Source organism: Asparagus officinalis, chromosome 7, assembly GCF_001876935.1.
Source record: "Asparagus officinalis chromosome 7, Aspof.V1, whole genome shotgun sequence".
In the NCBI taxonomy this organism is placed as follows: domain Eukaryota; kingdom Viridiplantae; phylum Streptophyta; class Magnoliopsida; order Asparagales; family Asparagaceae; genus Asparagus; species Asparagus officinalis.
The window spans coordinates 3,970,962-3,989,609 of record NC_033800.1 but is presented as its reverse complement, the minus strand read 5'-3'; the positions used below and the strand labels follow the sequence as shown (position 1 = coordinate 3,989,609).

Sequence of the window (18,648 nt, the reverse complement as noted above, 5' to 3'; positions counted from 1 at the left end):
AACAGCAACTCTATACGTATGACTGGACCAACGCGCCGTTCCGTAGACCACCACGTTGCCATCTTCCTGCAGAACGAGCACGTAATGGCCGCCGTCGCCCATCCAGCTATCGCTGTACCACACCACGTTCCGGTTCTGGTCGTAGACAACGAGGTTGCCGTCGCTCTGCATCTTGCAATAGCATGTGGACTCTTTCCTGTAGGTGTTGCTCGCCCAAATGGCCTTTCCAGACTCGTACAAAACCAAGTTGCAGTCGCTCTGCATTGTGAACCTGTAGGGGCCGTAGTTTAGGGAGTCGCCGCTGTCGAGCGCCTGGGGGGAGACGAGGACGTAATCCGCCGAGCAATATTGTGTTGTGATGGCAAACCCTAAGATGAGGATCAGGAGAGAAGGGGGAGTCATATTTGCCATTAATTAATTAATTAATTAATTAATGTTTCTATAATTTGATGTGCGTGAATATTAATCCTTTTGCCCTCCATTTTATAGACGGGGAAGAAGAGATCTAGATGCGCGTGACCCACATACTTAAAGATAATGGTTGGGAGTTGGTTGGTATTTACTAAGGCTGTACATGAGTAGTTGATGAACGCTTGATGTCCAAAACAAAGACATTTATACTTTTTAGGTAGCTGGCTCACCTAACGAGCTGAGAGGATTTTAGTTAATGTATTTGCATTATATAAAAGTATATATATAGACGGCAAAACTGTCATATCCATATATTTTGTTGACCCTAGGTGACATATTGGTGTATTTGTTTACTACGGTGATGATATCATATATTTTATGGATCATGGCGATAAGTACCCCTTTTTAATTTCTTGTTGGAGCCAAAATTCTAGCTAATAGGATCACATGAGGTGTCATGTCCATTCGACGCGGTTGCCAACGTGGATGGTATTGAGATCATTGAAATGAGTTGAAAAGGGATTTCCGCTCAAATTAGGGTTAAAAAAATTAGGGTTAAAATTGAGGGTGGTCTTCCTCCTAGGGTTAATTTGATTAGAGTAATTTGAACCCTCACTTTTCTTGCTCTAATTTTACCAAAGATCCCATTTCAACTCATTTTAATGATCCCAGCTATGTACCATCTATATTGGCAGCCACGTCGGACGGATGCACGTGACACTCATTTTTTAACCCTAATTTGAGCAAAAATCCCTTTTCAGCTCATTTTAATTAATAGTTTTAGTATCATCCACGTTGGCAGCCACATTGAACACGCAAGACGCCTCACGTAACCTATTTGGTCGGAATTTTAGCTCCAGCAAAAAATATGAGTATTTATCTCCATGGTCCATAAAGTATATATATCATATCATCGGCGGAGTAAGAACATAAATCAATCTATTATTTAGGGCCAACAAAATATATCAATCTAATAATTTTGTCCTACAAAGACTATACCCCTTTAGTTAATTTCTCTCCACTGGCTCTTAATTACATCTCACTAAACTCTTTTAGGGCTTTCTTGGCTCCTTTTCTCTGTGGAGATAAACACAAGCACAAGACACGTGTACAAGAGATGCATAGGTAAATACGTTAAATATATAATACTTTTTAAAATAAAATTGTGGTAGCATGTCGACAGAGTGAGGATTTTAAAACTCAGATGATTAAGGATGGTAATATAAAATTAATGTGGCTTGATTTAAGGAAAGTTTCCCTTAAAACCCCTTTTTATTAATGGAGAAATTTGAAGAAAGTGTACTCAAGCGATAATATGTAGACGCAATGACATATAAGGGTTGTGTTTTTTGAATCTAGAAGTAGTAATGACAAACTAGAATTTGAGGAAGGTTTACCTATGAAAAACTCGAGAATTAAACTAATTTGTTAATTTAAGGATGGTTTACCTATGAAGAATCTGGGAGTTAAAATTATTTTGTTATCTGTAACTGTAACCTGCTGTGATATACTTGTGCTCCGTTACCTCTATATGTATGGAGAACCTAGAAGGTACCCATCGATGTGGATGCAAGCGGGAAATGCACTAAAATTAATAATATTGCTGCTGCATCCCTCTTCGTTTTGCTTAATTAACTAGCTAGTTGGCTTAATTAATTGATCTGTGCCATGCGACGACTGCATGTGCTCTCCTTGGCTATTTATAACTGTAGACTACATCTCAATGATTTGATCTCCAGGACCCAATTAGTTAATTAATGATTATGGCTGAAAGTTGGTGAGCATTTATAATTAATTACTAGGTTGGCACGTACGTGTGGGGCTGATGTCTAATCGATCAAACACTCATGAAACACGAGGGCATAGACTCAGGTAACATGTATGTATGTTACATACCTAATAATACTGATTGTATGTATACATGCATGATATCTCCGATATTATTCTGAGTGCTTTGCAGAATTCCTTACATATGTATTAGCCCTGTGATGGTCGCTGTATTGTGGGACTGGTCACATGTGCCGTGTTGGCCTCTAATTATTAATTGGGTTACAATGATATGTATCCACTCTTGGTATTCTTCATTAAGATCTCACCTAACTATTGAGAGTACCCTAGGGGAGTGAATAGGGTAATGTGCTAATCTAAAATGATTTAATGCCAAATTAAAATTTCCTAATACAATATCCTAGTAATGAGATATATGCAATGATATACAAACAAATGCAAACAATATAGTGGATGAAATAAACAATGAGACAATGACGATATAAAATGAACATGAAAAATATGTACGCCAATGCAAACTCAAACAAGTAATATGATCACGGGGTTCGGTCCTTCCGACATACGTCTCCGCTCCCCACTCCCGGGGAGAATCCACTATCACAATGGGTTTTCGACGTTCACCCAAAACGTTTACACCTCACGATATCGATTTTTTAGCTCACCGAAAACTCTTACAATCACTCACAATGTAACTACACAAACTCCCACCTTAAGTGTTGGTCCTCATGTGTCGCCTCCCTCAAGTGCTCGGCTATACTACATCTCCCTAGGATTTACTATCGACGTCATTCCTCTTTGTATCGACCATGTCCTCACCACACACTCCTCTCGGTGTACTTGTGTAATACAAAGTGAATTTCACAATGAATGCTCAAATACAAATTTGTTCTCTACAATAGATAAGAATATAACGTAAGCTCACTCTCTAAGTCACACTCCCCACAACCCAAATTATACAACGTATAAAAATACTATAAGCTCAATGGTTGTGTGTATAAACAAAGAGTATAAATAAAGTCAAACGTAAACTTAATATAAATCTAGCTTAATAAAAATGATAATCAATAATAAATGCAAAACTAGAATTGAGTTTAGAAAACTTCTCTAAGATGACGAGAGAGAGAGAGAGAGAGAGAGAGAGAGAGAGAGAGAGAGAGAGAGAGAGAGAGAAGAGAAATTAAAGCCCAAACACCAAAGAATGATCTTCTCCTCTTGTGAAACATTCTTCACTTAAAAACCAAACTTTAAACACACTTAAACAAAACTTAAACACCCTTTAAACTTGTTTAGAAACTCTCTTAAATATCCCTAAACAATGAATGAGAGTTGAGGGCTTTTTATAGCATCTTAAACCAGCCAAAAACAAAAAAAAAAAAAAAAAACCCCCCCCCCCCCCCCCCCCCAAAAAAAAAAGAAAAAAAAAGAAAAAAAAGAAGCAAAACTAGCCTTTATGGATGATAAAGTACTGATAAGTCGACTTATAGAGAGAGTGAGTGGACTTATAGAGAGTCGTTGGAACAGTAACGACAGATTCTGGAATTTTATGTATCTAGTTTTGTAAAATCAATTAAAAATAGTAAACCAATTCCAAACATTATAAAATGTTGAGGGAAGTTTTTAAACATGTATATAAACATGTTAGAGAAAGAATTTTTGAAATATCTCTTCTCATTTGTGAGAAATAATTGTTTGAACATAGATATTTTAGATACCGAAAACTGTTGAAACACCTGCGTTAGTAAAATCAATTTAACATATTAAATCAACTCCAAAAATCATGAAATTTTTAGGAAAGTTTATAAACATGTAGTGAACATGTTAGAGAAAGAGTTTCTAAAATATCACTTCTAATTTGTGAGAAATAACTTATTTTGTAAACTGGTCAAAAATACATAACTGTGCAACACTTCATAAGTTAACTTACACGAGTCGACTAATGGGAATCAAGATTCAACTTATATGAGTCGACTTACATGAGTCAACTCAGCAGAATTTTTTTACAAATTCCAAAGCAGTTCATGAGTCGACTTACTACTGTTCATGAGTCGACTCATGAACGTGCACAGACACTGTGCATGTTTGAAAATGAGTTTTTGAGTGCCTTTAAAAATAGCAAAAAATATCTAAAAATGTAAAACTTTGGAAAATATTTACAAACATGAAAATAAACATGTTACAAAAAAATTTTAATTTTTATTTCCCAATTGTGAAATCTCATCATTTTGCAAAACTTATAAATACGCGTGTATATAAAACACTTGATTTTTTACTTTTGAGTTAAACGAAGTTTTGAACCCTTTTCAAATGGTTTTATGGACTTAATAAAATATGTATAACGTGGTTTTTAAGTCTATAAAGTAATAACCCAATATTTTGTCAAAATCACTCAAAAACAAAAAATGTGTATATGTGTGATATTTGAGCTTTAAATACTTAACACACAAGTATAAACCCTAAACTAATTATACACAAGATTGATGATCTTCATTAGGCTCGTCTTGATAAACATGAATGACGTTTGAACTTGAATTTGACTTGAATTCATAAATGGCTTCACTTTGATATTCCGCCAACCTCCTTTTGATATTATCGTTAAAGCGCAATTCTCCATCCAACCTCCAACTACGATGTTCGTCTAGAATATCTAATGAATAAATACAAATACTAGAAAAATAATGTTAGAGATTGTTTGTAAATCATCAAAACAATATTAGAGATATAGGCTCAATCCTATCATATTGAAGTAGCAAAAATCAGATTTCATCATGCAAATGTAATTTTAGCTTACAGAAAATGGCTTTTCTTTCATTGAATTAGTTTGTTGCTTAATGTCATCTCTCACTGATGTTTTTCCCTCGTACTAGCACTTTGTTCCTAGGTGACTAGATTATGGCTTACCCTTCGAAGCATTAATGTGCAGAATGTGTCAATATTATTGACTATATTGCCTTTTACTTGCTGGAAAATTTTAAATCTGATTTATTTAGATGCATGTATTATCTTCAATTCTGTCTTGATCTGACTCTTCGCACTAAGCTTGCACGCTAGTAACAATGTGTAAAAAGAGAGGACCTATTCCTTATAATTGACCTGAATTTTGAAGAATGATACTAGTTTTGTGCTGTAACATAGTTCCATTTTCTGAATTTGAAATTTTATGTACTTTGTATATGAGTTTTGTTAGTTATTAATAAGGGTAAATTGCACAATAATGCACATAACCTCCTTTATTTGTGCCTACAGTTGCACAAAATCACTCCCTAATGGACCCCTTAATGGTTCAACCCATTTATTAGCACTTATGCCCCCTCAATTCGTGAGGAATTAGGGTTGTTAGATTTTTATCATCTATAAAGCAAATAGGTTGTTCGGTAACCATCTTTGTGTCGGAAGATGACTACAAATAGACTCACTTCTTACCTTACCTGAAGTTAGTTCAATTACATACAAATAGACTCACTTCTTACCTTACCTGAAGCAACTTCCGATTATGAATATGTCGATTGATTGAGAAGTGCAAAATGTTGGTGTATCCTAAGATATAATAACATCAACAAGAAAGCAAGACTTGATTTTGAAGGACTAGTATTTTATAATTTCATATTTGGTTATTTGAGCCACTGTACAATTAATACGACTCATCGATATGTAACATGGAAGAACAAGGATGCTAAAGAACTTGTCCAGATGTAGTAAGGAAATGACAGTTTCTTTGATAAATAAACTTCATGTTTGGTATCTCTTTAGCCTGTTGTCCACATTGCAACACAAACATTGACAACACAAATAAAGCTTGACCTTTATTGTTCTTATTATATTTTTTGGTATTTTTTCCACCATATGTTTACGTTTTGTTTTGATACAACATATATTTAACATGTTCAAATGAAAAGCTACAAGTTTACTTGAATGTCAACAGGAAAAGCTAATACTTAACATGTACATTTGACAAGTTAACATATTCAGTTGTATGTTATCATGTTATAAAGAAAACTGACATGTAATAGTGAAAGTTAACATATTATGCTGAAAGTTAACATATTCATAAGAAAGTTAACATATGCAGATGAAAGTTAACTTATACAACTGATAGTTAACATGTTCACATGAACGTTAGCATATAAACCTGAACGTTAACATATACACCTGAAAGTTAACATGAGGTTTAGAGTGTGAGTCTTACACTTTTATGACTTATGAAAATCCTCATGTAAGTAATCTTGGATTTATTATTATTTTTTGCTCAAGTGGCTGTGATTTATGGTTCATGATTTAACTTGATTTTGATTTCGTTTTTGTGCATAATTTCAGAATGATGGTTGTAGATATCGGGAGTAGTTTTGACAACTCCATATATAGTGTGGGAACTCACTTATTTCCACTTATGAGAGAAGAACTCACTGATCTGAGGAGAAGCTTGAATTTGAAGGATAAATTGATTTAAATGTACTATGAGACTGAGATGTCATGTTTCATTGTTCATTTGATTATACTATGTGTACTCTTTATTCTTGTGTAGTTTTTTCAGAATTGCTTGTAACGTGTCATGTTTTATTCAGTTGATTATACTATGTGTTCTTATGGTTTGGTTGTACTTGGATCAAAATTTAATAAAATGTATTGTGTCTATTTAGTGATTAATTTTGGTGTAAGTTATTGTGATTGTATGTGAAATGTATTATGGCTGTCATATAAATATGTACAAGTTCATTCAAATAGAACTTGTTGTGCATAATAAACTGAAGGTTATATATAAATTATGTGTATCAAAACCTGAATATTATAGTGCATACTATATACATAATCTTGAGGTTATTGTGTACATAATATATACATATTATGTACATAATCTTCAAGTTACGATACACTATTAAATCTCATACACTTGTACATAATGTGTACATATCCTTCAAGTTATTATGATATTGTCAAATCCCATGATCAGCAAGAACATGATCAGCAAGAACATGACATGTTTCCTATGTAACTTTAACTGTTACATGTTAATTTTCATCATTATATGTTAACATTCACTATTACATGTTAACTTTCACCATAATATGTTAACTTTCTTAATAACATGTTAACTTTTAACTGAACATGTTAACATTTACTATAATAAAATTCTTATATTCTTACAGCTGATATTGCTTGAATATATGATATGATTAGACTTACTGATAATCATATTTTATTACAATTTTATACCCTCATTACCTATTTTATATGAATAAATATACCACTAATAATTGTTTTTATCTTTAATTACAGGTTAATGAAGAATAAATCCCAAAAATCCCATCTCTCAACAAAGGCCCTTGAGTAAATGAAGAAATAAGAGAAATTCAAGAAGCCAAATAAAATATTTAAATTTTAAAAGCACAAAAGCCCAAATATCCCAAATGTCCATGGCAGCTCTTTTTTTTCACAAGTGAATTTTCTCAAGCTTGAAGGCCCAAAGCCCATCAACAAATAAAGCTCAAGACCAGACCTGCTGCAATTTTTAGAGACTTGGATTTTCATCAAATGAAAATCATGTGAATAGGGCCGAACTGGTGCTGCATTTTTTGGACCGAACTTGCTGAGCTTCATTTTTGGTTTTGAAAATGAAATGGGAAATGCAAATGGGCTGGACTGCTGCATATTTGGATTTTAATTATATGATTGGGCCGGACCGGACTGCTGGAGAATTGGAGTTGAAAATCATTGCTGCAGCTCTTCATTTTCTAAAATCAAATGAGCACATGAATTAGGCCGGTGGTTGTTGCAATTGGATTTTGATTTTGAAAATCAAATGCGCCTACGGACCTTGCTGCATGAACTCAAAGACCGGACTTGATTTAATCAACTAGATTTTTTCCATTGGACCGGTTGCTTTGGGTGCTTAATTACATTGGACTTGGATGCAAAAAGTTGAATTATCACCATATGGGCCGGACTTGATTGCTGCGGAAACTCTTCATGGACCAACTTGATTTTCATTTATTTTTAAAAATCATATGGGCCTCCTATGTTGGGCTAGAGAAGAACAAAAAGCAAATTCAAAGGTGAAGATTGCTTTGCTTGAGGCTCAAGACAAATCCAATGGCTCATATTCATTGATGATTACTATAAATAGGGGTAGAGAGTGAGAGGTTAAGTGTGTGAAAATTTTTGTAACTCTTTTTGTAGAGGAATGCTACTCTTAATTGAGAAGACCTTCCAAAATTGTAACTTTTTGTTGCAATTAATAATAATAATTTTTTTACCACTTTAAATTTTTCTCTTCTTCTCTTTGTTGGATAATGAAGATGGAGATGAAGATGGAGAATTATTTAAAGGTTTGCATTTCTTTTCTTTTTCTCTTTTATTGCTTATTAGTTTAGATTTATTTCTATGCTTATAGTTAGATTTTATTTTCTTGTTAAATAGCCAAGAGGCTAGAACCCTCTTGCCTTAGATTTATTTCATGCTTATAAAGTAGATTTATTTTCTTGCATTTAATTCTTACAATTTTATTTTGTAGTTTAGATTTTATAATTTATTTTGTAGTTAGATTTTAATTTCTTACACTATTCACCTTGAGGCTAGAACCCTCTTGGGTTTAGTTTTTCTTTTTGTTTATTTTTATTTTGTTTGATTTGCCTTTAGGCTAGAACCCTCTAGGAAATCGTCATTTTCTAAGAAGTGGGTTCAATTTTAGATTACCCATATCTATAATTGAATCCACCATCTTTAATTTCTTGTATTTTCTTTTATTCTAGAATTTTGTTCTTCATTCTTGATTTTTTTTATTTGTTTCTTGATTTTATTCATTTTTCCTTCTCACCTTATTGATCATACTCATTCTCTTTTACATCCACTCTCACTTACACTTTGTACCTACTTACACACCACTTTTACTCTTTCAATCTCTTCACAATCATATTCACTCACCAATCTTATTTGTCACGCACACAACATAAGAACCAATTTTATGTTTTTTCCTACAAAACACCTTCCTCGTGGGATCGATATCTTAAATACTATAACTTGACATGGTTGTGAACTTGCAAACTTTTTGGTACATGTTTATGCCACATCAAGTTTTTGGCGTTGTTGTCGGGGAAGGTGCTTAAGTAGGTTTTAATTATTTTGGTTCTTTAACTTGTGTGTTTTTTATGAAGGAAACGCTTTGAGCTTGAAGATCGCGGATTGGAGAGCTAGGATTTGAAGATTTGCTTTCAGGTAAGTCCTCTTTCTAGTTTTTAATTCCACCCTTTAGCTACTTCTTCACAATTAGAGACAATTAGGACTTAAAAAAAAAGAGATTTTATTTTTTTTGTTGACCATAATAAAATCCATCCTCCACTTTGACATTTACTAACAAGATAATAAATTCAAACAAATCCCCCCTTCTCATTTGTTTGATTGTTAACCCTAATTAAAAAAAAAAAGATTTTTCTTTTCCATCCTTTTTAGTTGCTTTTAATTCATAGGGTTGCATTTCATATAGTGTAGGAATTCACCAAGTGATTTGAGCATCTTGATTTGGCACACACTTAAAAATATTTTTAAGGACAAAACCCCATAATCAAGATAAGGTGAGGGATTTCATCACCCTTTCCTTAGCCCAAAAATCACTAATTCCTCACTACACCACCCAAGCCTAATAAAAACTCATTAGACGTTGGCCCCTAAGGATTCGAGCTCAATAAGGAACAAGAAATCCTTAAGTGAACCGGTTTAAGTTTTCTCAGATTAGTTGGTGTCTAAGGCAAGGTTTAGGGGTTGCGTAAAGCGCTCCGCAAGGAAAGATGTACTTAATTGATCTTTGATCACCCTCTAGTACTATCCTTACCTGGCTAACTACCTGGGTAAAACTTTTATCTTTTCACTATAGGAGTTTTTGGTTAGGAGCTGGTCTAGTGAATTAGGCTAAACCCTATTATTAGAGTGATTGAAAAGTGATTGTTTTGATTTGTTTTAGTTAGGATTTTTCTTTATCCTTTTCTTCTCATAAAAAAAACTATTTTTTTCTCTTTAAAAAAAATAATTAAAAAATATATTTTGGTGTATGCAACAGTGGATTATGGATAATACACGTCGATTAATTCGCTTTGTACCAATCATAGTAATGGAGCATCCTAATCCACCCGTTCTTCATGATATGTGCTATCCCATTAGGAATGCAATCCCCTCGTGCATTAGGCTTCCCGAAACAAATGGAATAAATTTTAAGCTTAGACCGCAATACATAAACATGCTTCCCAAATTCCTTGGTAATGAAACAGAAGACGCATATATTTTTATTTCGGAATTTAAGGAAGTGTGTATTATGATTAAATGAGAGAATTAACAGAAGATGCAATCAAACTCAGATTTATTCCATTTGCTCTATTTGCTCTTAAGGATAAAGCTAAAAAATGGCTGTACAGCTTACCAACAAATTCCATCTCAACTTGGGATGAATTTGTCACCGTTTTTCTTAAGAAATTTTTTCCTATTCATAAAACGGTAAAGCTTAGGAACAGCATTCAAAACTTTAAAATTATCCCGGGAGAACCTTTTTGGAAGTATTTTGACCGATTTAAAGATCTTCTCATCCAATGTCCTCATCACGGTTTAGAGAAATGGCGATTGTGCCAAATAATTTATGAGGGATTAGATTATTCTGCAAAAACTTCCTTAGAATCAATGTGCCACGGGGATTTTATGAGGAAAAATGCTGATGAAGCTTGGGAGTTTTTGGAGAGTCTTTCTGAAAAAACAATGCAATGGGAACAGTGCGATGACAGGGTTTCATCAGTTCCCCATTCTAAGTCTAGTGGTCTTTCCTTGGAGTCAAACATTGCTTCTGAAGCGAAGATGGCGACAATTCTGCGGAGGTTAGAAGCCTTAGAAATTAAGGAACGAGCTCCAGCTCAACTCAATCATGTTTCTGCCTCAGGATGTCATAATTGTCAGTCTCCTACCCACGTTTCAGAGGAATGCCCTCTCCTAGGAAACAACAATTCATTAGAACAGATGAACGCTGCATTCCAGCACCCTAGAAATGATCCATTTTCTCCAACCTACAATTCAGGTTGGAGAAATCATCCTAACTTTGCATAGAATCTAGGAAATTCTCCCGGAACTCAAAACTTCACTCCCGCTTCGACCCAACATTTTTCTAGGGGAAACACAGTTCCGTTCAATTCTCATTCATAATTTCAACAACCTAATCTGTCGTATCAAAATCAGTCTCCTCTTCATCAAGTTGTAATTCAGATTCATCACAATCCAGATCAGGATAAACGTCTCAACGTCTTGGAAAGGGGTTTGGAAACCATAATTAAGGCCTCCACTCAAACCACGAATATGTTGACTCAAACGTCTAGCACTCTGAATTCCTTCATGCAATCCACTGGACAAATGCTCAACTCCAACACTCAAACTATAGCTAGATTAGAATCCCAACTTGGTCAACTAGCTAGTGCCGTGAGTGAAAGAGAGAAAGGAAAATTTCCGAGTCAACCCGTGGTCAACCCTAAGAACACAGGATGCAGTTCATCCTATGAAGCCCAAGTGAATGCAATCCATTCACTTCGGTCAGGTAGACAGGTCGATAATCAAGTGAGAACTCCTCCAAGTCAAACTCTTGATCCTGTACAAATTCCTTCTCCTTTTCCTTCTGATGAATCTATTCAACAATCACTCCCCTCAGATGACCAAGAACCTGAACTCGAACCCGAGCCTGCTTTTGATAGATTTAGATCGGTTGCTCCCTTTCCAGATAGACTCGGGTCTAGGAAACACTCTCCTCGGGAGGAGAAGATCCTAGAAACATTCAAACAGGTTAAGGTCAACATTCCTCTCTTAGATGTAATTGAACAAATTCCATCTTATGCTAAATTTTTAAAAGAATTGTGCACTAAGAAGAGGAGAATAAATGTTCCAAAGAAAGTCTTTTGAGCCACCAATATCAGTGAAATGCTATCAAATCCAGGTTCCCCCATCATTTCATGTATCATTGGTAATACTCACATTGATAAGGCGCTTTTAGACTTAGGGGCCAGTGTCAATTTGCTTCCATATTCAGTCTATCAGCAATTGGGTCTAGGTGTACTGAACCCAACCAAATGCACCTTATAGTTAGCTGATAGATCTGTTAAGGTCCCTATGGGTGAGTTAGAGGATGTTCTGATTAAGTTTGGAGACTTTATTTTTCCAGTAGATTTTGTAGTCTTGAAAACACAGTCTGTTTCTAATCCCAAAGGACAGACACCTGTCATCTTAGGACGGCCGTTCTTAGCCACTTCTAATGCTCTCATCAACTGTAGAACTGGTCAAATGAAGCTGTCCTTTGGGAATTTGACTGTTGATCTCAATATTTTTAATCCAGGGGACCAACCAAATAATCAGCCTCTAGAAATAAACTAAATTCAGGAAAGATCAGAAGAAGAAGAAGAAGAAGAGTCTGATTTGAGTTTTGAGGAAATTTTTGATGAAGAGTTAGAGTTTTTAGAAGAAGCAGATCAGGTCTTTGAGAATAATAAAACTGTGTTAAACATTTGCTGCTTTGAATTAAATTTTGAGGAACTCTTTCTTGATAAACTTAGATTCTTAGAGAATAATCAACAACCAAATTTTCAGAACTTCACAGAAGAATTGGTTGTTAGAAAACAAAACTTCACAGTACAAGAGTTTAAGTTCATTAAGAAATATAAAATGCATGACACCAATAATACCTACCTTACATTGTTGCAAGAATTACTGAACACCCCGAAATGCTTGGAAATTCACATTATTGATTATATCATTCTGAATTTGTTTAAAATTCGGGGAAGAATTTTTAACAGTAAGGTAGGATTCAATGTAGAACAAGAACTCTTCATGTTGAATATTTCATTCTACATTATTTATTTTGTTTATTTCAGAATAATAAAAAGAATTTATTCTTCTCTCATTTGAGAGTTTCTTGTTCAGTTGTCAAAAAAAAGTGAAAAACAAAGAAAAAAAGGAAAGAAAAAAAAGAGAATAAAATTTTGATTTCATCCTCCTCAGATCAAAGGTAATTGCAGATTTTTATCAGCCGACCAAATGTAAGTGCTTCACTTCTTATCTGCTTTACTTTATGCATCATAGAGTTTGCATTGAGGACAATACAAAATTTAGGTGTGGGGGTGGGAATTAGTTATTTTTTCTCTTTATTTTACATTTTTAGTTACATTTTTTCCCCTTTTTCTTAAAAAAATTATAAAAATATCGTCACTTGCCAAATTGATAGAGTTATGTAATAATTGATTTATTTGATAAATTTGAAATTTTCTAATCCTTAGTTGGTTATTTACTTAAGTTCACCTTTTATGATAACTCTAAATAAATTTCTTAAGAAATGATTTTCAAAGTAGTATACTTTACTTAAGCCTTAACTTGGACTTTTATTTAAAATAATAAAATTTTTGCATGCTTAGCTTAAAGTTGAAAATAATTTTTCAAAGTGTCTTGATTTACATATTGTTCAAAATATATATACATACAAAAAAAAATACAAAAGAAGAGTGCGAAAAATAGGCACAAAAAAAATACTCTTGAATTCAAGGTGATTCTATCTTATAAAGCCTAAGCTGACCGAGTAATTAAGCCCAAGGAGTATTTCCATACTTAATGACCTAAGCCTATTTGGGCTGGGATCTATTGGCCCAAAACTTGTTAAATGGTCACTTAGAAAGCCCGTTAAAGTAGAAAAAATCACCAAGGAAGAAAGAGTTAAAAAAGTTGTATATATGGTCTTGGAAAATATTTTAAATCAAGCAACTTGAAAATTATTTAAAACAAAGAGTTAGCATGTTCTTTTCAAAACTTTTAAATTAAATTTCTAAGTTTGGCTTGGTTTTGTATTGCTACAATGAGAAGATTTTCTTGAAAATATACCTTAGAGTTATATATAAAAATATTTTCTTGAGTGATAACTGGCTCCAATTAGATTATCTAAAAGTTATCAGGTGAATTTAGTTATTTACTGACTTCTTTAATTTGGCAAGTTGACCGAATTTTGTGGGTATATTCACTGCAAACCCTCACGAGACTACAACTCGTCCACTAGGGTAACCTAGGGGTTTAAAGGCTTGTTATATGCGCTAAATACAACCGCGATTCCTACGAAAGTGAGTTAGGTTTTCTTTTCTTTTTCTTTCTTTGCTAGAGGACTAGCAAAAGTTTAGGTGTGGGGGTATTTGATAATCATATTTTATTACAATTTTATACCCTTATTACCTATTTTATATGAATAAATATACCATTAATAATTGATTTTATCTTTAATTGCAGGTTAATGAAGAATAATCCCAAAAATCCCATCTCTCAACAAAGGCCCTTGAGTAAATGAAGAAATAAGAGAAATTCAGGAAGCCAAATGAAATATTTGAATTTTAAAAGCCCAAAAGCCCAAATATCCCAAATGTCCATGGCAGCTCTTTTTTTTCACAAGTGAATTTTCTCAAGCTTGAAGGCCCAAAGCCCATCAACAAATAAAGCTCAAGACCGGACCTGCTGCATTTTTTGGAGACTTGGATTTTCATCAAATGAAAATCATGTGAATAGGGCCGAACTGGTGCTGCATTTTTTGGACCGGACTTGCTGAGCTTCATTTTTGGCTTTGAAAATGAAATGGGAAATGCAAATGGGCTGGACTGCTGCATATTTGGATTTTAATTATATGATTGGGCCGGACCGGACTGCTGGAGAATTGGAGTTGAAAATCATTGCTGCAACTCTTCATTTTCTAAAATCAAATGAGCACATGAATTCGGCCGGTGGTTGTTGCAATTGGATTTTGATTTTGAAAATCAAATGCGCCTACGGACCTTGCTGCATGAACTCAAAGACCAGACTTGATTTAATCAACTAGATTTTTTCCATTGGACCGGTTGCTTTGGGTGTTTAATTACATTGGACTTGGATGCAAAAAGTTGAATTATCACCATATGGGCCGGACTTGATTGTTGCAGAAACTCTTCATGGACCAACTTGATTTTCATTTATTTTTAAAAATCATATGGGCCTCCTATGTTGGGCTAGAGAAGAACAAAAAGCAAATTCAAAGGTGGAGATTGCTTTGCTTGGGGCTCAAGACAAATCCAATGGCTCATATTCATTGATGATTACTATAAATAGGGGTAAAGAGTGAGGGGTTAAGTGTGTAAAAATTTTTATAACTCCTTTTGGAGAGGAAGGCTACTCTTAATTGAGAAGGCCTTCCAAAATTATAACTTTTTGTTGCAATTAATAATAATAATTTTTTCACCACTTTAAATTTTTCTCTTCTTCTCTTTGTTGGATGATGAAGATGAAGATGAAGATGAATATGGAGAATTATTTGAAGGTTTGCATTTCTTTTCTTTTTCTCTTTTATTGCTTATTAGTTTAGATTTATTTCTATGCTTATAGTTAGATTTTATTTTCTTGTTAAATAGCCAAGAGGCTAGAACCCTCTTGCCTTAGATTTATTTCATACTTATAGAGTAGATTTATTTTCTTGCATTTAATTCTTGCAATTTTATTTTGTAGTTTAGATTTTGCAATTTATTTTGTAGTTAGATTTTAATTTCTTGTACTATTCACCTTAAGGCTAGAACCCTCTTGGGTTTAGTTTTTCTTTTTGTTTATTTTTATTTTGTTTGATTCGCCTTTAGGCTAGAACCCTCTAGGGAATCGCCCTTTTCTAAGAAGTGGGTTCAATTTTAGATTATCCATATCTATAATTGAATCCACCATCTTTAATTTTTTTATATTTTCTTTTATTCTAGAATTTTGTTCTTCATTCTTGATTTTTTTATTTGTTTCTTGATTTTATTCATTTTTCCTTCTCACCTTATTGATCATACTCATTCTCTTTTACATCCACTCTCACTTACACTTTGCACCTACTTACACACCACTTTTACTCTTTCAATCTCTTCACAATCATATTTACTCACCAATCTTATTTGTCACGCACACAACATAAGAACCGATTTTATATTTTCTCCTACAAAACACCTTCTTCGTGGGATCGATATCTTAAATACTATAACTTGACACGGTTGTGCACTTGTAACCTTTTTGGTACATGTTTATGCCACATCACTTACAATCTTGGAGATTACAAAAACCTTCTACAATATGCTACAAAGGTCTTAACAACCTACATTGTTCTACCAAAAATATTATACTAATAAGCAATCCACACCAATTACCAATTGCTTCGTTACAATTAGCTTGATTGTGACCTTCAGCTTAGCATAGAGAGCATTTCAGTGGATGTTTTGTAAATTATTATGTTGTTTATACGTCTAGTTCTATTTCTTTCCTTCCTCTTAGTAGTAATTGGTGGCAACATCTCAATTTTATCTCTTAACACACTTCGCTTCTCATAATCTAGGATGAGATAAAAGACTTGGTCATAGCCTTTTTTTTTAACGCTTCTACGAAAATAAAGCAGTGAAAGTTAACAGGTTTGGATGAAAGTTAACATAAAGCTGCGAAAGTTAACATTCAGTATGAAAAGTTAACAGACTAGAAGGAAAGTTAACACATTCTATTAAAAGTCAACATATAACTATTATAGTTAACATGTTCTGGTAAAAGTTAACATATAGCTATGATACTTAACACACGACAGGAAGAGTTAATATGTAACCGTTAAAGTTAATATTTACGATATGTCTATGCTGTGGAATCTGAAATCACAAAACTAACATCACATAAAGCCAATTTTTTAAAAAAAGTTTATGAATACATCACAGGATTTTGCAGTGGATGGAAGCCCTTCAAAAAAATTTCTTCAGCAACATTTACTCCAAAAACCTTGGTTATTAAGTCTATCCGCATTACGTAATCACTACCAGGCAACTGATATTTTTAATGGGATTTCATCCATTCTAATATCTACAAACTTGCATCAGTTCCAAGAATGATAGAAACAACATTCTAGCATTTGCACACAAAAATGTAGTGATATATGCAGCAGCTTAGTTGCGTCAAGCAGATAAACAAACATTTGGTCTGTAAATGAAATTTTTACTCATATCCCGGCAAATCCACAATGTACCAACTTTTATTCACCAAGAAGTGATTAATAAGCAAATAAACAAACTTTTATTCACCAGAAATCTAACATCCCAAAAAAACCCAAAATTAATCAAGGCGTTAGGGCCCTTACAAGCCTTAAACACATGATATGGTCTTCATACTAAAAATCTTGAGAAGCTTAGTTTTTGGGGCCAATGTCCTTCAGAGCACAAATTTGTTCCTCTCCCATAGCAGTCATCACAGTCACAACCAGATCCTTCCCATCAGCAAACCCATCACATATTTGGGTAAGGAGATTGTCATCAGTTGGAAGCCTCAAGTCATCTTTAGTGTTTCCATTTTTAGTCAAAAGACTCACGAGACCATCTTCAGATATGTCTATGAGTTGATAATCAGTGCGGTTGACATGAGGAACATCACAGTTATGGGAGGGAGACACAATATCTTCAAGCTTTTTCGAATTGAAGATATCAATTGCCACAAAGTGACACTTCGCATGACTGTGCTTGCCTGTTTTGGAAGTTGAAACCTCAACAGCCTTGAAGGACCTCTCCTTGATGACGAGGTAATCGTTCTTTCGAATGGTGCCAGCTTGCTGAGGGTAGGTCTTCGATGCGCCGGCGTCGGCCTTTGATTCCAAGTGGTGCTCCTCGTCCGACATCGATCTCCTTCTTCTCTCTCTAGTCTACTAGCCATTTTTACATGGAGCTTAAAATAAATTCAAAATTTTAAAAACTGAATCCAGATCTGAAGGAAACCAAGATAAAAGGGCACAGATAAACCCAAGAAAAATCATTTTTATTCACCTTCGATGTAGGTGGTGGCTGGAGTCTCAAATCCAACCTTACATATGTCACAGAAGACGCGACCCTGGACTAGGAACCTGTTGCCCTTACCCTTGGGAGCTGTGCAGGCCCCACTCACCGCCAAGCAGCAAGAGCCCACCACGACGGTGGTGAATAACAAAGCTGGTTACAGTCACCATTAAAGTTGGTCCACTCGAAGTTGGTCCAGTGGGTGATCGCGGTAGAGGAGGGCGCGGGTGAGCTCGCGGGTGGCGTTGAAGTCGGTCCAATCGATGGAGGCTCGACCGGTGCGGGAGGAGACGGAGATAGATTTCTTGGGTGAGAGCTGAGGGTATTTTTGGGAGCCTATGAAAAATACATAGAGTACATGTATTACAATGGGCTTTTGGGGCTGGGCCACACTTTGTTGTCTCTTTTGGGGCTAAAGAGTAAGGGAAAAAGATGTTGGGGCTCGGCCACATTCATATTTTTTGGGGGGGGCCTTGACATAATTTTCCCAATTTTTTAATATGGTAGAATAGGACCGGGTTTTATCAGAATGTGATCCAATTAAAATCCAAAAATTTTACACTGACCATATACTCCACACGATCTACTTGCGGAGTTTCTAGCGAAGCCTGTGTGTTTCATA

The 18,648-nt window shown here is 34.5% G+C and overlaps 2 protein-coding genes across 2 annotated transcripts; both read right to left on the bottom strand.

The window, feature by feature from the left end:
* LOC109850531 (mannose-specific lectin-like) lies at window positions 1-463 on the bottom strand (the record flags this gene model as incomplete). Its single annotated transcript, XM_020420551.1, has 1 exon — window positions 1-463. A coding segment is annotated over exon 1 (411 nt), but the record flags the coding sequence as incomplete, so codon positions are not given.
* LOC109849496 (eukaryotic translation initiation factor 5A-2-like) lies at window positions 17,390-17,877 on the bottom strand. Its single transcript, XM_020419340.1, has one exon. It carries the CDS (start codon window positions 17,870-17,872, stop codon window positions 17,390-17,392), a length of 483 nt encoding a protein of 160 aa, XP_020274929.1. The 5' UTR covers window positions 17,873-17,877.

Bases quoted from the DNA above. Each gene is read 5' to 3' on its own strand.
- LOC109849496 (XM_020419340.1), bottom strand. From the start codon at position 17,872: ATGTCGGACGAGGAGCACCACTTGGAATCAAAGGCCGACGCCGGCGCA.